The sequence below is a fragment of the Nicotiana sylvestris genome, chromosome 6 (genome assembly GCF_000393655.2).
Source record: "Nicotiana sylvestris chromosome 6, ASM39365v2, whole genome shotgun sequence".
NCBI classification, from domain to species: domain Eukaryota; kingdom Viridiplantae; phylum Streptophyta; class Magnoliopsida; order Solanales; family Solanaceae; genus Nicotiana; species Nicotiana sylvestris.
Window position 1 is genome coordinate 119,088,247 of NC_091062.1, and position 14,500 is coordinate 119,102,746.

A 14,500-nucleotide genomic window follows, 5' to 3' on the forward strand; every position below is an offset into this window, starting at 1 on the left:
AGATGTAGAAGGAAAATGTATAGAAATGGCCATCAATTCCGATGCGGTCAAGAGATATTATGTATGATTTCTTTATTTCTGAATGTATCTGTTTGTATTTGGCATATCTTAAAGATTGAAATGATGAAGGCGTTTTGTCCTGCTATCCAAACACTCTTATCCCTTGTTATCCCCTTTGAGCCTTACTTATTTTTCATACCCCTCTTTCGGAATCAACGGCACTATCAGGGAACACAGGTGCCGAACATAAAAGAAAGAAGAGAAAAACAAAGGAAAATAAAAAGAAAGAAAAACAAAAGGAAAAGAAATAAGAGAAAAACAAAGGAAAAGAAAAAGAAAGAAAAGCAAAAGAAAAGAAAGAAGAGAAAAACAAAGGAAAAAGAAAAGAAAGAAAAGGAAAAGAAAAAGAAAGAGAAAGAAAAGGAAAGAAAGAAAAACACAACAACAAAAGTTAATTACGATACAGTGAACTACGTTTGACCTGATCCCGAAAGGGTACGTAGGCAGCCTTACTCCGAGGTTCAGTCGTACCAAAATAGAAATCCAAAAATCCCCAAGCAAGAAACTGGGGCAGAAGTGGTGATTGTTGTGGAAATTGGATTCCGAAAGTTGTAATTTGAACCCATTCGAATTGTTTTGAGCCTTTCATACCTTTATTTCTAACCCAATCCGAAAGCCTACATTATGGTCCAAAGAAAGACCTTCTGATAAATTTTAGGAAATGCCAAATCAAGCAGGTAACGGTAATTCGTGGCAGTGGCAACACTCTGGTTCAAGCAAAAAGAACAAAAGATAAAAATGAGAGAGTCTTATGGGTGAAAACCCTCACGGGCACCGTAAGGTGACGGGAGCTGAGAGAAAATAAATGAGAGAGTCTTATTGGTGAAAACCCTCGTGGGCACCTTGAGGCGAAAGTGAGTTGGAAAATGTTTAAATGGCAAAAGGTCTGTGGGTGGGAAAATGTTTCGAGGTACCGCAGGAAAGCAAGGTTAAGGTCTGGGTAATTCAAACAATTGATGGAAGTTCTGGGCAACATAAGTATGGAAATTGAAAGTTGGTTATTTGGACAGATTGGGCCGATCAATCCAAAATGCATGTCATAACCATTGGTACCAGCTATCTCGCTCAGATAAGTTTCTTTTCCTTCTCTTTTTAAAACAGCCATCTGGTTTTGGATTCTTCTTATCCTTGACTCAAAAATCATCGCATTTCATTTTCTTTTGAGGGTTTTATCTAGCTGAGATGTTTCAGTACTAGTCTTGGTCAATGCAAGCAGAAAGGACTTCAAAGCTCACTACCGGCTTCTAGAATTGTAAAGCACAACGTGGTCAGAGCATGTCAAAAATAACTTGATGTCAAGGGGAATACAGGGAATTAACGGAAGTTTCATCGGTGAAATGATTGGGGAATGTCGTGGGAAAGGCAAAAGCTTAAACAAAAGGTCAGGAAAATGAAATAACAGCATGGGTGTAAAACATTTAGGTCGCCGGATGTTGGGAAATTTAAAAGTTGGTCAGAAAGTCAAGCGGTTCAGGGTCAGTGCGTGGAAGGCAGTCAACACAAAGCAAGGCAGTGGAAGGATTTTTCAGCAAGAAGGCCATCAACTAACCACCGTTTTAAACTGACGAAATTTTCTTTGATTGTAACAGGGGCAGAAAGTTAGCCGTTGAGAAGGAATTCTCCAAGAAGGAAAAACAAGCAGTAATCAGGTTTGATCGCAAAGTGCGGTTTGATTAAATACAAGATAATCCTGAATAGCATAAGGGGAATGCAATTTGGTTGCAAAGTTTGCATAATTAGAATAAGTGCAAGTTGTCAGGACCTTCCTGAATAATAGGACGTAATTCATATACCCAGGTAAGATACCTTGGTACAGTGAGAAGTAACACCTTAGGTTCATAATTGTTTGGAGCAGTCAGGAGCCCGCCTGGATAACAGAGGAATACATTCAATTTCAAATTCAGAAATCAGGAGTCCGCCTGGAGAATAGAGACATACCATTCAAATTTTAAGCAATCAGGAGCCCGCCTGAAGAACGGAGGTGACACAATTCAAGTTTTTAGCTTCCCATCAATCTCTTTGTTTATTTTGAGGTCAGGAACCCGCCTGAAGAACAGAGGTACAGAGTTCAAAATTCAGAAATCAGGAGTCCGCTTGGATAATAGAGACATACAATTTAATTTTAGCAATCAGGAGCCCGCCTGGAAAATGGAGGTGTTAAAAATTTTAAGCAGTCGAAGTCAGGAGCCCGCCTGGATAATAGAGGAGTAGTTTCAATTTTAAGTTTAGCAGTCAGGAGCTCGCCGGAAAATGGAGGTGTTAAATATTTTAAGCAGTCGAAGTCAGGAGCCCGCCTGGATAATAGAGGAGTAGTTTTAATTTTAAGTTCAGCATGTCAGGAGCCCGCCTGGATAACAGAGGAATACATTCGAGTTCGAGTTTATTCAAGTTCAGCAGTTTGGAGAGAGGGAATAACATCTCAATTCACCAGGGGAATAGCAACAGGGAATTTTATCGAGAAAGCACAAGACAATGAGGCAACAAGGAAACACAAGACAACAAGGCAACAAGGAAGTAGAAGAGCAAGTTTGAAGAATTTAGATAGTATTTTTGTAATTCATAGAGCATAGTTAGTTTAGTTTCTTTTATCTTTGACATGATGTAATAAGGGAGGTCAGCAAGCAGTAACAACAGCAGTAACAGCAGCAAGCGCAGTGCAATCACAGTTCCTGGTAGTCCCAGCTACCAGACACTCCCGAACTACACTGACCTGATTCCTGTTTAGCCCAGGATATGTAGGCAACCTTCGAAGCAGGATACGGTCAAACTTTTCAAAAATGCTTCACACGGAATTTTCAAACGGGCAAAAATCGCTCGTATTTGCTCACTTGTCTTTGCCCGAAAACCTTTTGTGTTTCCGAGCAAAGAGGGGCAGCTGTGAGCACGTGATTTTTACCCTATATATGAATAATTCCCAAAAATTCCAACAAAATAATTTTTCTTTATTTTTACAATTCTTGTGAATTTTGGTGTCATTTTGTGTTAATTATTGGCATCTTATTTGTGCATGTTAATTCATATAAAACACAAAGAATATGCATTTGCATTTAGGTTTTAATTTTTATATTTAGTATCAATTAATGGATAATTTGTTTAGAACAAAGCATGAAAAATCACAAAAAATAGTTCACTTTTGCATTTTAATGATTTTTATTGGGAATTTGTCATGAAATAGTTTTTAAACAATTTTAGGAATTAATTAGTCTTTGTTTTGAAACAATCAGGATTTCATGTTAGTTTTACATCTTTATAAAAATTAGAAAAATTGTAAAAGTAAGAAAAGAAAATAAGAGTAGAAAAGTGGTCTTATTAAAGACCCAAAATTTGGGCCAATGCGTTGGAAATTTTCAGGCCCAAATGCCTTTAAACCCGTTCCAAACTGGACCAGGCCCAATCCTTACCCGGTCCTCTTCCCAGGTGTTGAAGCGGTGTCGTTTCCCCAGCCCCAATCACGACCGTTGGATCTCATCAATCCAACGGTCCGGATCTAACTAGGATGTTTGGTATATAAGTGTCTGAAAATCCCCCCCTCACCCCACATTCGGACCATCTCCTTCATCCTCACGAACCTTAATCCACGCCGCCCCCAAATCCCTCGCCGGCGGTGAACGTCACCTACACCGTTCAAGCCCAAATTTACACCACTCGTCCTCCTCACTCTCCTCTTTCCATTCCACCCACTAGTTCCCCTCAAATAGGGCCGGAGCTCGTTGAATCTTCGATTGAAGTTTCCGGTCAGATCGCAGGTTTATCCAAACCAGCCCAAAGTCACACCACACAATCCTCAGTCTTCCCTCAACACTAATCCATGATTATTTTCCTTCAAATCTCTGCGAAACGGCTCGAATCTCAGATCTAAGAATTTCTGGCCAAAACCCTAAACCAAAATCTTTATGATTTCGAACCGTAGTATCCTTAACCATGTGTTCTCTTGTAAGAACACATGGTTAAGGATGTTGCGTGTCAAAAATCTGAAAGGATTCGGACGTCAGTGACTGGCCGGAGTTCCTCATGCTTCTATGAGTCTTTCCTGTTTCTTTTTACTCGCATGGTTGAAGTTTTAGTTACAGTCTTGGTTTCATTAAGTGTTTTGTTAATTTTACGGTTTATTTTTGTGTATTAGTATAGTTCTGTCAATTGCTGTTAGTTCTGAGTTTGATATTTGAATGGTCGATTGTGAGTTTATTGGTTAAGAATTAGTTTAATTTCATTTAATGTTGATCATGTAGCTTAAGCTCTGCTTTGATCGATCCTGGTTTCTGTTTTTTTTAGTTTGATTGAGTTGGTGTAATTGAACATTTGGGATTGGTTAGTTTGATTAGTTGATTTCTGAGTTCTAATTAATCAGTCTTAGATAGTTTTGGATTAATTTAGGGGATTGGTTACAGCTGTTGAGGATGAGGGTATAATCAGTAACTTTGAGAAGCCTTCAGGGATAGTTTGGGCATGAAAAGGGGTAATTCTGATAGGAATAGTAATTTCAAAGTATACGATTCTACATGAGTTAAGCTTCAGAAATAGGAGGTGTGAACAATAGTGATGCATGCTGAAAATAAAAGAAAAATGGAGATTTTAAGGATCTTACGTTTGGTGACATTCGTTCACTTAGGACCAACATTCTGCACTACTTTGTTCCTGCTTTAAACAAAGAAAAACTTATGAGTTTTTAAAGTGGTGGTTGGTTTGTGGCCTTGATGCCTTGAGTAGCTTGATTCACGACCACTGCTGTCGAAGAATCGATTCTGTCAGCGTGGTACCGAGATGTTATGCCGCTCTGTATCATTTTCTAGAGACCTTGGCTTTGCAATGTTGCCCCCAACTATTTCATACCCAGATGTCCATGGTACCGCTACCCTTGTCTCTAAGGCAATGCATTTTTCTCTAAAATCAAACTCAGTTGTCTTACCCCAGTATCACTTTGTGTTCGTAGTGCTCATCAACTTTTCTCATAAAGTAGGTCTTGCTTAGGCGACCTTTTCAGCTCTTTTTTTTGGACACTTTGTTTGTTTTATCGAATGAGATTAGAGATGGATTCATGCCTTCGTCAATGCCATATATGCCCCAAATTGTGCTCGACATTACGGGGAGGTTGTAGCCAGTTTTGCAGCCCTTTCTTTGCTTCAATTTTGATGCAGGATTAGACCGAAGGGGACTCAAAGAAAAATTATGGGTAAAAACAGAATAATAATTGGAAGCGAAAAAGAACTGTGCTTAAACAAAAGGTGTCCCTTTCGGGGAAAGGAATAGGGAGACTTATCTGGAGGTATGTGCCGACTTTAATGAATCATGACATGCATTTTGGACTGGATGCCTGATCTGTCTGAGCTGTCTAATTCTCAAAATCCGCCGCAAATGTTCATCTTGAATTTGTCTTGGTTGTGCTCATGCCGGAGAATCAAAGACCCTTATTCGGCTAGTAGCGCCCATTGCAGGTTTTCGCTAACTAACCTCTCTCATTTCTCTACTAACCGTCACCTTATGGTGCCCATCTGGGTTTTCATCAATAAGACTCTCTCATTTCTCTGCTCACTATCGCCTTACAGTGCCCGTGCGGGTTTTCAGTGATAAGACTCTCTCATTTCTTTTTTTTTTTGACTAAGATACTGTATGAGGGAGGTTACCCAATGCCTTTGGCATGGGGACTTCAATCATTCTTAAAAAACATCGATCAAAAGTTCTTGAAAGGAAAAAAGGCGAAATGAACCTTAAACTGAATTACAACTTTTGGAATCATTTTTACAAAGACAAAAAAAATGTGAAATAAAACAAACTTCTGCCCCAATTTTAGAGTATTGGGAATATGGACCTTTTGTTCTGATGGGACCGAACCCAGGGTAAGGCTGCCTATGTATCCTTTCGGAATCAGGTCAGACGTAGTTCAATGACTCAGAGATTTGTTGTTGTTGTTGTTGTTTTACAAGTACATAAGTTCCAAGAAGTGAGAAAAAAGGAAGACAAATATGGCTCAAAAGGATTAACAAAAAGGGTGACACCTATTTGGAATAGCGAGCAAATGATAGCCTTCGCCACTTCAATCTGAGAAAATCAATGCGTGAAAATTCTACAATGGGTATATATCAGACATAATATCTTTTAGCTGCATCTGCGTTAATAGTCATGTCTGGTACCCGTCCTTCTTCATCTACCAAGTGGAAGGCCCCTTTTGGTAATACTTTCTTGATGATGTAGGGTCATTGCCAGTTCGGGGCGAACTTTCCTTTAACTTCTACCTGGTGCGGAAGGATGCATTTCAAAATCAGCTGGCCTACCTCAAACTGCCTTGGGTGCACTTTCTTATTGTAAGCGCGTGCCATTCTTTGCTGGTATAACTGGCCGAAACACACTGTTGCTAGCCGTTTTTCATTGATCAACATCAGTTTTTCTAATCGGGTCTTGACCCACTCGGTGTCTTCAATCTTTGATTCCACAATAATTCGGAGAGAGGGAATTTCGACTTCAGCGGGTATTACAACTTCAGTTCCGTATGCAAGAAGATACGAAGTTGCACCAACAGATGTGCGAACAGTCGTACGGTATCCCAAAAGAGCAAAAGGCAACTTTTCATACCATTGCCTAGAACCTTGGATCATCTTCCTAAGAATCTTCTTGATGTTCTTGTTTGCCGCTTCAACTGCTCCATTGGCTTTTGGCCGGTAAGGGGTAGAATGGCGATGCATGATTTTAAATTGTTCGCATACCTCCTTCATCAAATGACTATTTAGATTGGCTGCATTGTCAGTGATAATGGTCTTTGGGATACCAAAGCAACAAATGATGTTGAAGTGAACAAAGTCTACCACTGCTTTCTTGGTGACTGCTTTGAAAGTGACGGCTTCCACCCACTTGGTGAAGTAATCAATTGCAACCAAAATGAATCTATGACCATTTGAAGCCTTTGGCTCGATTGGCCCAATAACATCCATTCCCCAAGCAACGAAAGGCCAAAGAGAGGACATGGGATGCAACTCCGAAGGAGGCGAGTGAATCAAGTCACCATGAATTTGGCACTGGTGACACTTGCGAACAAATCTGAAGCAATCTCGCTCCATGGTAAGCCAGTAATACCATGCCCGTAGAATCTTCTTTGCCAAAACATATCCATTCATGTGAGGTCCGCATACCCCTGAATGCACTTCACTCATGATCCGCTCTGCTTCTGTAGCATCTATGCATCTCAACAAGTTTAAATCTGGGGTCCTCTTGTACAGAATTTCCCCATTCAGGAAGAAACCACTGGCGAGTCGCCTTATAGTTCTTTTTTGATCTCCTTTGGCATGCTCTGGATATTCTCTTGTTTTCAGGAATTGTTTTATGTCATGATACCATGGTTCACCATATGGTTCTGTCTCGATTGTATTACAGTAACCGTGTTGATTCTGAACTTGGATTTCTAGTGGATCAATATGAGTGTTGCCTAGATAAGGGAGCATCGAGGCTAGAGTAGCCAAGGCATCGGCTAGCTCGTTGTGAAACCGGGGAATGTACCTGAACTCGATAGATTTGAATCTTTTGCTCAAGTCTCGCACACATTGTCTGTACGAAATAAGTTTGATGTCTCGAGTCTCCCATTTGCCTTGGACTTGCTGGATAAGCAAGTTAGAATCTCCCATAACTAATAGTTCATGCACATCCAAATCGATGGCCATTTTCAAACCCATGATACAAGCTTCGTATTCTGCCGTATTATTAGTACAAAAGAACCGAAGTCGGGCCGTCGCAGGGTAATGGTGTCCAATAGGTGAGATGAGTATTTCCCCGATCCCAACTCTTTTGATATTGACAGCCCCATCAAAATATATTTTCCATACAGGGTGATCGTCTCGAACCACTTCCTCTATCGAGTTGACCTCTTCGTCCGAGAAGTATGTGCTAAGTGGCATGTACTCATTATCAACTGGATTCTCTGCCAAATGATCTGCCAAAGCCTGTGCTTTCATAGCGGTGCGAGTGACATAGATGATGTCAAACTCTGTGAGCAGGATTTGCCATTTTGCTAGCCTGCCAGTGGGCATTGGCTTTTGGAAGATGTACTTCAAGGGTTCCATTATGGATATGAGGTAAGTAATGTAGACCAAAAGATAATGTCTCAACTTCTGAGCGACCCAAGTCAAGGCACAACATGTCCTTTCTAAAAGGGTGTACTTAACCTCATAATCGGTGAACTTCTTGCTCAAATAATATATTGCCTGTTCCTTTCTGCCTGTTGCATCATGTTGCCCCAGAACACATCCAAAGGAATTATCCATCACTGATAGATATAAAAACAAAGGCCTACAAGGTTTAGGTGGGACCAGTACAGGGGGTTTTGATAGATAATCTTTGATCCTGTCAAAAGCCTTTTGGCAATCGTCTATCCATCTAACAGCGACATCCTTTTTCAGCAACTTAAAGATGGGCTCGCACGTGGTTGTGAGCTGAGAAATGAACCTACTGATGTAGTTCAACCTCCCGAGCAAACTCATGACCTCTTTTTTGTTCTTCGGGGGTGGCAGATCTCGAATGGACTTTATCTTAGATGGATCCAATTCGATGCCTCTCCGGCTAACTATAAAACCGAGGAGGTTCCCAGATGGGACCCCAGATGCATACTTGACTGGATTAAGCTTAAGGTCATATCTACAAAGCCGTTCGAAGAACTTTTTCAAATCACACACGTGATCGGCTTGTGTCTTTGATTTTATGATGACATCGTCGACATATACTTCAATCTCTTTGTGCATCATGTCATGAAAAATGGTGGTCATGGCCCTCATGTAAGTTGCCCCTGCATTCTTTAAATCGAATGGCATGACTCTGTAACAATAAGTACCCCATGGCGTGGTGAAAGCGGTCTTTTCTGCATCATCCTCATCCATTAGAATTTGGTGGTACCCAGCAAAGCAATCCACAAATGATTGGATCTCATGCTTTGTGCAATTATCTACAAGAATGTGGATGTTTGGCAAAGGAAAATTATCCTTTGGACTTGCTTTGTCCAGGTCCCTATAGTCGACACAAACTCTGGTTTTTCCATCCTTCTTTAGCACGGTCACAACATTTGCCACCCAGGTGGTGTATCGGACAGCTCTGACCACATTGGTGCTTAGTTGCTTCATTATTTCTTCTTTGATTTTGTCGTTCATGTCTGTTTTAAATTTTCGTTGATTTTGTTGGACTGGTGGAAAACCAGGATACGTAGGAAGCTTATGAACCACCAAATCAGCACTTAAACCCGACATATCATCGTAAGACCAAGCAAACACATCTCTATATTTAAATAAAAGTTAAATCAAGATATCTCTGGTTTTTTGTCCAGTGTGAATGCTTATCTTCGTTTCTCTAACTTCTTCAGGACTTCCGATATTAATCGTCTCAGTTTCATTGAGGTTTGGCTTAGGCTTGTTTTCAAATTGTTCCAGCTCTCCTTTTATTTCCTCAACAATCTCATCTTCCTCATATTCAACCTCTTGATGCGTTATTTCGATATTAGACAGCTTTTCAAGATCAGGGTATGAATTCCGCATGCATGTCATGTTATTAAAGCCGGCATTAACAAAACTGAAATGAAAATAAAATGACCGGAATTAGGAAAAGGAAAAGATAGGAAACTTAATAGGAAACTGAACTGCATTTTATTGAATTCGAAAGGATAGAAGGGTTAACATCAAAACAAAACAATCATCCTGAGATATTTGGATTACAACCCTAAAAGTAACCCAAAATACAAAAAAGAAGCTGCAAAAGAAGACTACCAAGACTCATTCCTTGTGGGGAGATGAGTTGCTTCCCAGTTGGTGAGCATGGTGTCTGGGTCAATTAGTTGCACATCGGCACGACTAGTGCCTTCACCAGCCTGGATCATATTCACTTCAGAAAACATCTCACTGAGGTCATGGCAAATTTCATCAATGTTTGCATACGCCGAGGAATTTTGACCCTCTCGGAGTCGTGGCTTAACAAAAGTGTAGAAAATATGAGGGATAGGTTGTTACAAGACCCATCCACTCTTTTTGCGGTGTTTGGATTTGTTTTTGTCTGCTTGTGTTGGCCTGAAGCCTAAGCCAAAAGTACCCCGGTTGCCTAACGGAGAAATAGGCTCTGAAATTCCTTGCAATGATGCCCCCAAACCTTTTCCTGGCTCATAACCTTGTCTCATCATAACCGTAGCCACCATTACAGATGTGGCGGAAAGACGAGGATGCAGAATGGGCTTTCCTTCCTCGACATGGTCCAGAACAACCACTTCAAAAGCCTGATAGACAATGGACTCATACCCTTCCTTGGACTCAATACAGGGGATTAACGGGTCTTTATAAACGGAAGACTCGTCTTTTCCGTAAATAATAATTTCTTGCCTGTCGTGTTTGAATTTGAGCATCTGGTGCCATGTGGATGGCACAGCTCGGGCTGTATGGATCCATGGCCTTCCAAGAAGAAAGTTATAAGAAGTGACCATGTCTACTACTTGGAAAACAATCTCAAAGTCCACCGGCCCAATCGTCATGGTGAGGTTGATTTCCCCCATGGTGTCTCTCGCTGAGCCATCGAAAGCCCGGATGAGAACATTGCTGGGTCGGATTCTGTCCGTATTGATCTTCATGCTTTGCAAAGTAGAGAGAAGGCATACATCTACACTTGAGCCTCCATCAACCATGACTCTCTTTACATAATGCCCCTCACATTTGACCATCAAGTTCAAAGCCCTATTATGCCCGGCTCCTTCCTCGGGAAGTTCATCATTGGTAAATGAGATTCTGTTTACCTCAAAAAATCTACTGGCCATCTTCTCTAACTGATTCACTGTGGTCTCCTCTGAGATATGTGCCTCGTTCAGGACCTTGATTAGTACACGGGCATGCTCTTTGGAATGTATGAGCAGAGATAGTAGAGAGATTTGGGCATGAGTCTTTCTTAGCTAGTCAATGATTGAGTAATCCTGAGCTTTCATTTTCTTCAAAAACTCTTATGCCTCTGCTTCAGTGACTGGCTTCTTTATTGGCAATTGGCCTCCTCTGATTTGCTTGGCCTTCATCAACTCTTCTGGAGAATAACACCTCCCCGATCGAGTCAAACCTCCAGTTTCCCCTACTTCCTCTATGATTTCCTTGCCTTTGTAGGTCATCACAGTTTTGTTGTAGTTCCAAGGAACAGTTTTCGTGTTTGTCACAAGGGGTTGCACGGTAGGTTTGATTATGATCGGCTCTATTATGCCATTCGTACCGCCACGATTCTGCCTTGTGACGGGGTGGCCTCCAAGGACATACAACCTTAGGCTTGGAACATTGGAGCGAACCTCTAACCTCGAGACCTTGGGCACAAATAAAGTTACCTTTTCTAAGTTCGAGGCGCCTTTCACAATAAACGGCACATCTCGGCTTGGTCTTACTTCCAGACTTGTTCCTTCTTGAATTGCTCCCACTGTCATTTCTGTTTGGCCGACCGGCTTGTATTCCTGATCTCGGCCAATCATTCCCACGAAATGAACATCGTTGTGTTCCGGCAACGGGTTGTTTGTCGCATTAGGAGGGTCATCGCCATTTGTTACTAGAATTAATTTTTCAGAAATGAGTCTTTCTATGGATCCTTTCAGAGTCCAACAGTCATCGGTGCTATGCTCCGGGGCACCTGAATGATATTCACATCTAGCATTTGCTTGAAATCCATGTGAATTCGGATGCATATGGTGGGGAGCGATGGGTCCAATCCCGCCCATTTGCTTCAGCTTCTGGAATAGACTAGAGTATGATTTAGCTAATGGAGTGAATATTTTTGCCGGCCTCTACTCTCGACCATAATCCTGCCTGGGACGAGCATTGTAGGGTGCCCGAAAATTTTGTTGCTGAGGTCGGGGGCCCCTTGGAGCTGGTGCCCGTACCTGCTGATTGGGAGGCCGAGCATATGATTAAGCATTGAACACTGTATATTATGGTGGGCCCATGGAGTATTGAGAAATTGGCGGGGGATAGTAATGTTGAGGGTAACTGGATCGCCCCTGCTGAACTTGCACATAAGGGTGCGATGCCCCTCTTTGAACTTCCCTGGATCTCGAGGTCATCATAGAACCTTCATCTCTCTTTTTCCTATTTGCAAAGCTTCCCAACCCATTTTGGATCGCTTGGGTGGTGGCTTTGAGAGCAGCCTGACTTACAATTCTGCCAGTCTTTAGGCCATTTTCGACCATTTCCCCTATCTTGATTGCTTCAGCAAAAGGCCTACCCATTGCAGACATCATGTTTTGGAAATAATCAGGCTCTTGAGCCTCCAAAAAGACAGTGATCAACTCATGATTATCCATGGGTGGCTTAACTCTGGCTGCTTGCTCCCTCCACTTGATGGCATACTCCCTAAAGCTTTCCGTCGGCTTTTTATTCATATTGGATAGGGAATTACGGTCTGGTGCAATATCAATGTTGTATTGAAATTGCTTGACGAAAGCCTAAGCCATGTCATCCCAAACATGCCAGTGAGAGATGTCTTGGTCAATGAACCATTCGTAAGCTACCCCCACAAGGCTTTCTCCAAAGTAAGCCATCAACAGCTCTTCCTTTCCTCCTACACCCCTCAGCTGGTTGCAGTACCTTTTCAAGTGGGCGATAGGGTCGCCGTGTCCATCATATTTCTCAAATTTTGGGGTCTTGAACCCTCATGGCAAATGGATGTGAGGGAGCATGCATAGATCACTAAATGAAACACTTTTGTGACCACCTAGTCCCTGTATGTTCTTTATATTTTGTTCAAGACTTTTCATTTTCCTGGCCATCTCATCTGGCTCAATTGTCGTGGCAAGCATTTCATTTTCCACTGGTGATTCGTATCGAGGAGTCTGATTGTATGGAGCCGAGACCCCAAAAGCCATATTCGGAGAATAGTATTGTCCATCATAAGCATGAGATGATGGCTCATTATTTGTCCTCGTCACAGGAGGTGGTGGCAGGATTGTATATACCGGTGCGCCAGACACGACGAGAGGGGTGTTCCTGACTGGTGCGACTGGAGGTCGCATATTAGAGGTACTGGGGGCAGCATGAAGGCTGTAGTTCGGCACATACCCTGGTGGTAGAATGGGGTCGCTCGTTGCATGGAGCGGGGGTTAAGTAGCCTGGGGTATGGTGTAAGTTCCCTCTGAGGGACCCTGGGGTGGAGGTCGACCAGAAACCCAAGCTATCAATACATCTGACAGTTGTTGTCTCAATTTTCTTATCTCCTCAGACTCTTGCTCAACTGACTGACCCTGCGGATTCTCACTGACCAACTCGATTTCATCACTATTATCCATTACTACTGGTCCCTTAGATCTTGTGAAGTAATGATGTGCTGCCAGATTTACCACAAACCAACCACCTTAAACTTACTGGATTAAGAGACAACAAACGTGTTAGGGTTAGGCATTTTATAGATATGAATTACACGTAATATGTCATGCTCCTAACATCGCCACCATTTCTAAAATGCTTTTGGAAGGCTTCAATGTTTCATTCCGGCTTATCAGCTTGTTGCTTATTGACACTGTTATTTCTTTCTTTTTTTTCTCGTTTTTTTTCACTCGCCTTATTTGATCCCTTACTTTAGAGCCATTTTAAAATGAATACTTGATCGAACCTTTTATGGGTTGCCTACGTATCATGTCGCCGCATGAATCAGATCATTACGTAGTTCAGATACAAGACCTTTTTTTTTACAAAACAAACATCTTTTTGGTTCATTTTAGAATTTTTCTAAACAAAAATCTTTTCATTGAAAAATAATTCCTTTTTTTATACAAGACTCAAAATGTAAGAGTTACATAAAGATAAACAAGACCAAACCTGACTAAAACAGATTTTTTAAGATAAAAGGCAAAATAACAAGACTCAAAATGCCAAAAGACTCTTACAGACTCAAAAACAACAAAAGAATAATGAAAAAGGACTGATAACTAAAAGAAGACTTCGATCTCTGCAGTAGAATCCACCAACATCACTGTAATCAAGGCTCTTGTTCCTGCGCCTGACCCCCAACATTGCGGTATATCCTCTCCAAGTCTGCAGATATATAATGAGCAATGTTTAATTATACTTTTGCAAACCGCTCGGGCGTCATTCCCTGGCAACTCCTGCATGCTCTTGAGGTATATGTGGCTACCTCAAGGATCTTTCCTTTAATGTATTCTTGAGCCACATGCAACTCTTGATTTTGCTGACCACGTGTCTCAACTAGATCCAACGCATCATGCTCGCGGTCCAAGGCCATATCTTTCTAGCACCGATTTTCTAGTAACTCCCCCTCCAACCGATTTATCATACTCTGGTAGTGATGTCTTTCTACTTCAAACTCCGCGATCTGTCTCTCGTTGCTCGATTCAACTCCTTCTAACTGATCCCTTAAACCTTTGATTAGTGGAGCGTAACTCATGCGCTCATGATCACAGACTACCCTGAACTGGGTTTCTCTCTCTTCTTGTTGATGTGCGGTTGTGACCATG

General features: G+C 41.6%; 1 protein-coding gene across 1 annotated transcript; it reads right to left on the reverse strand.

Annotated features, from left to right (window-relative positions):
- Positions 1–4,564: 4,564 nt before the first annotated feature.
- Positions 4,565–9,278, reverse strand: LOC138871184 (uncharacterized). Its single transcript, XM_070149051.1, has 6 exons — positions 8,870–9,278; positions 8,247–8,770; positions 7,182–7,985; positions 6,759–6,902; positions 6,330–6,662; positions 4,565–4,606 (listed from the first exon to the last, which is right to left on the reverse strand). The coding sequence occupies exons 1-6, from the start codon at positions 9,276–9,278 to the stop codon at positions 4,565–4,567; spliced, it is 2,256 nt and encodes a 751-aa protein (XP_070005152.1).
- Between the last annotated feature and the right edge of the window lie 5,222 nt (positions 9,279–14,500).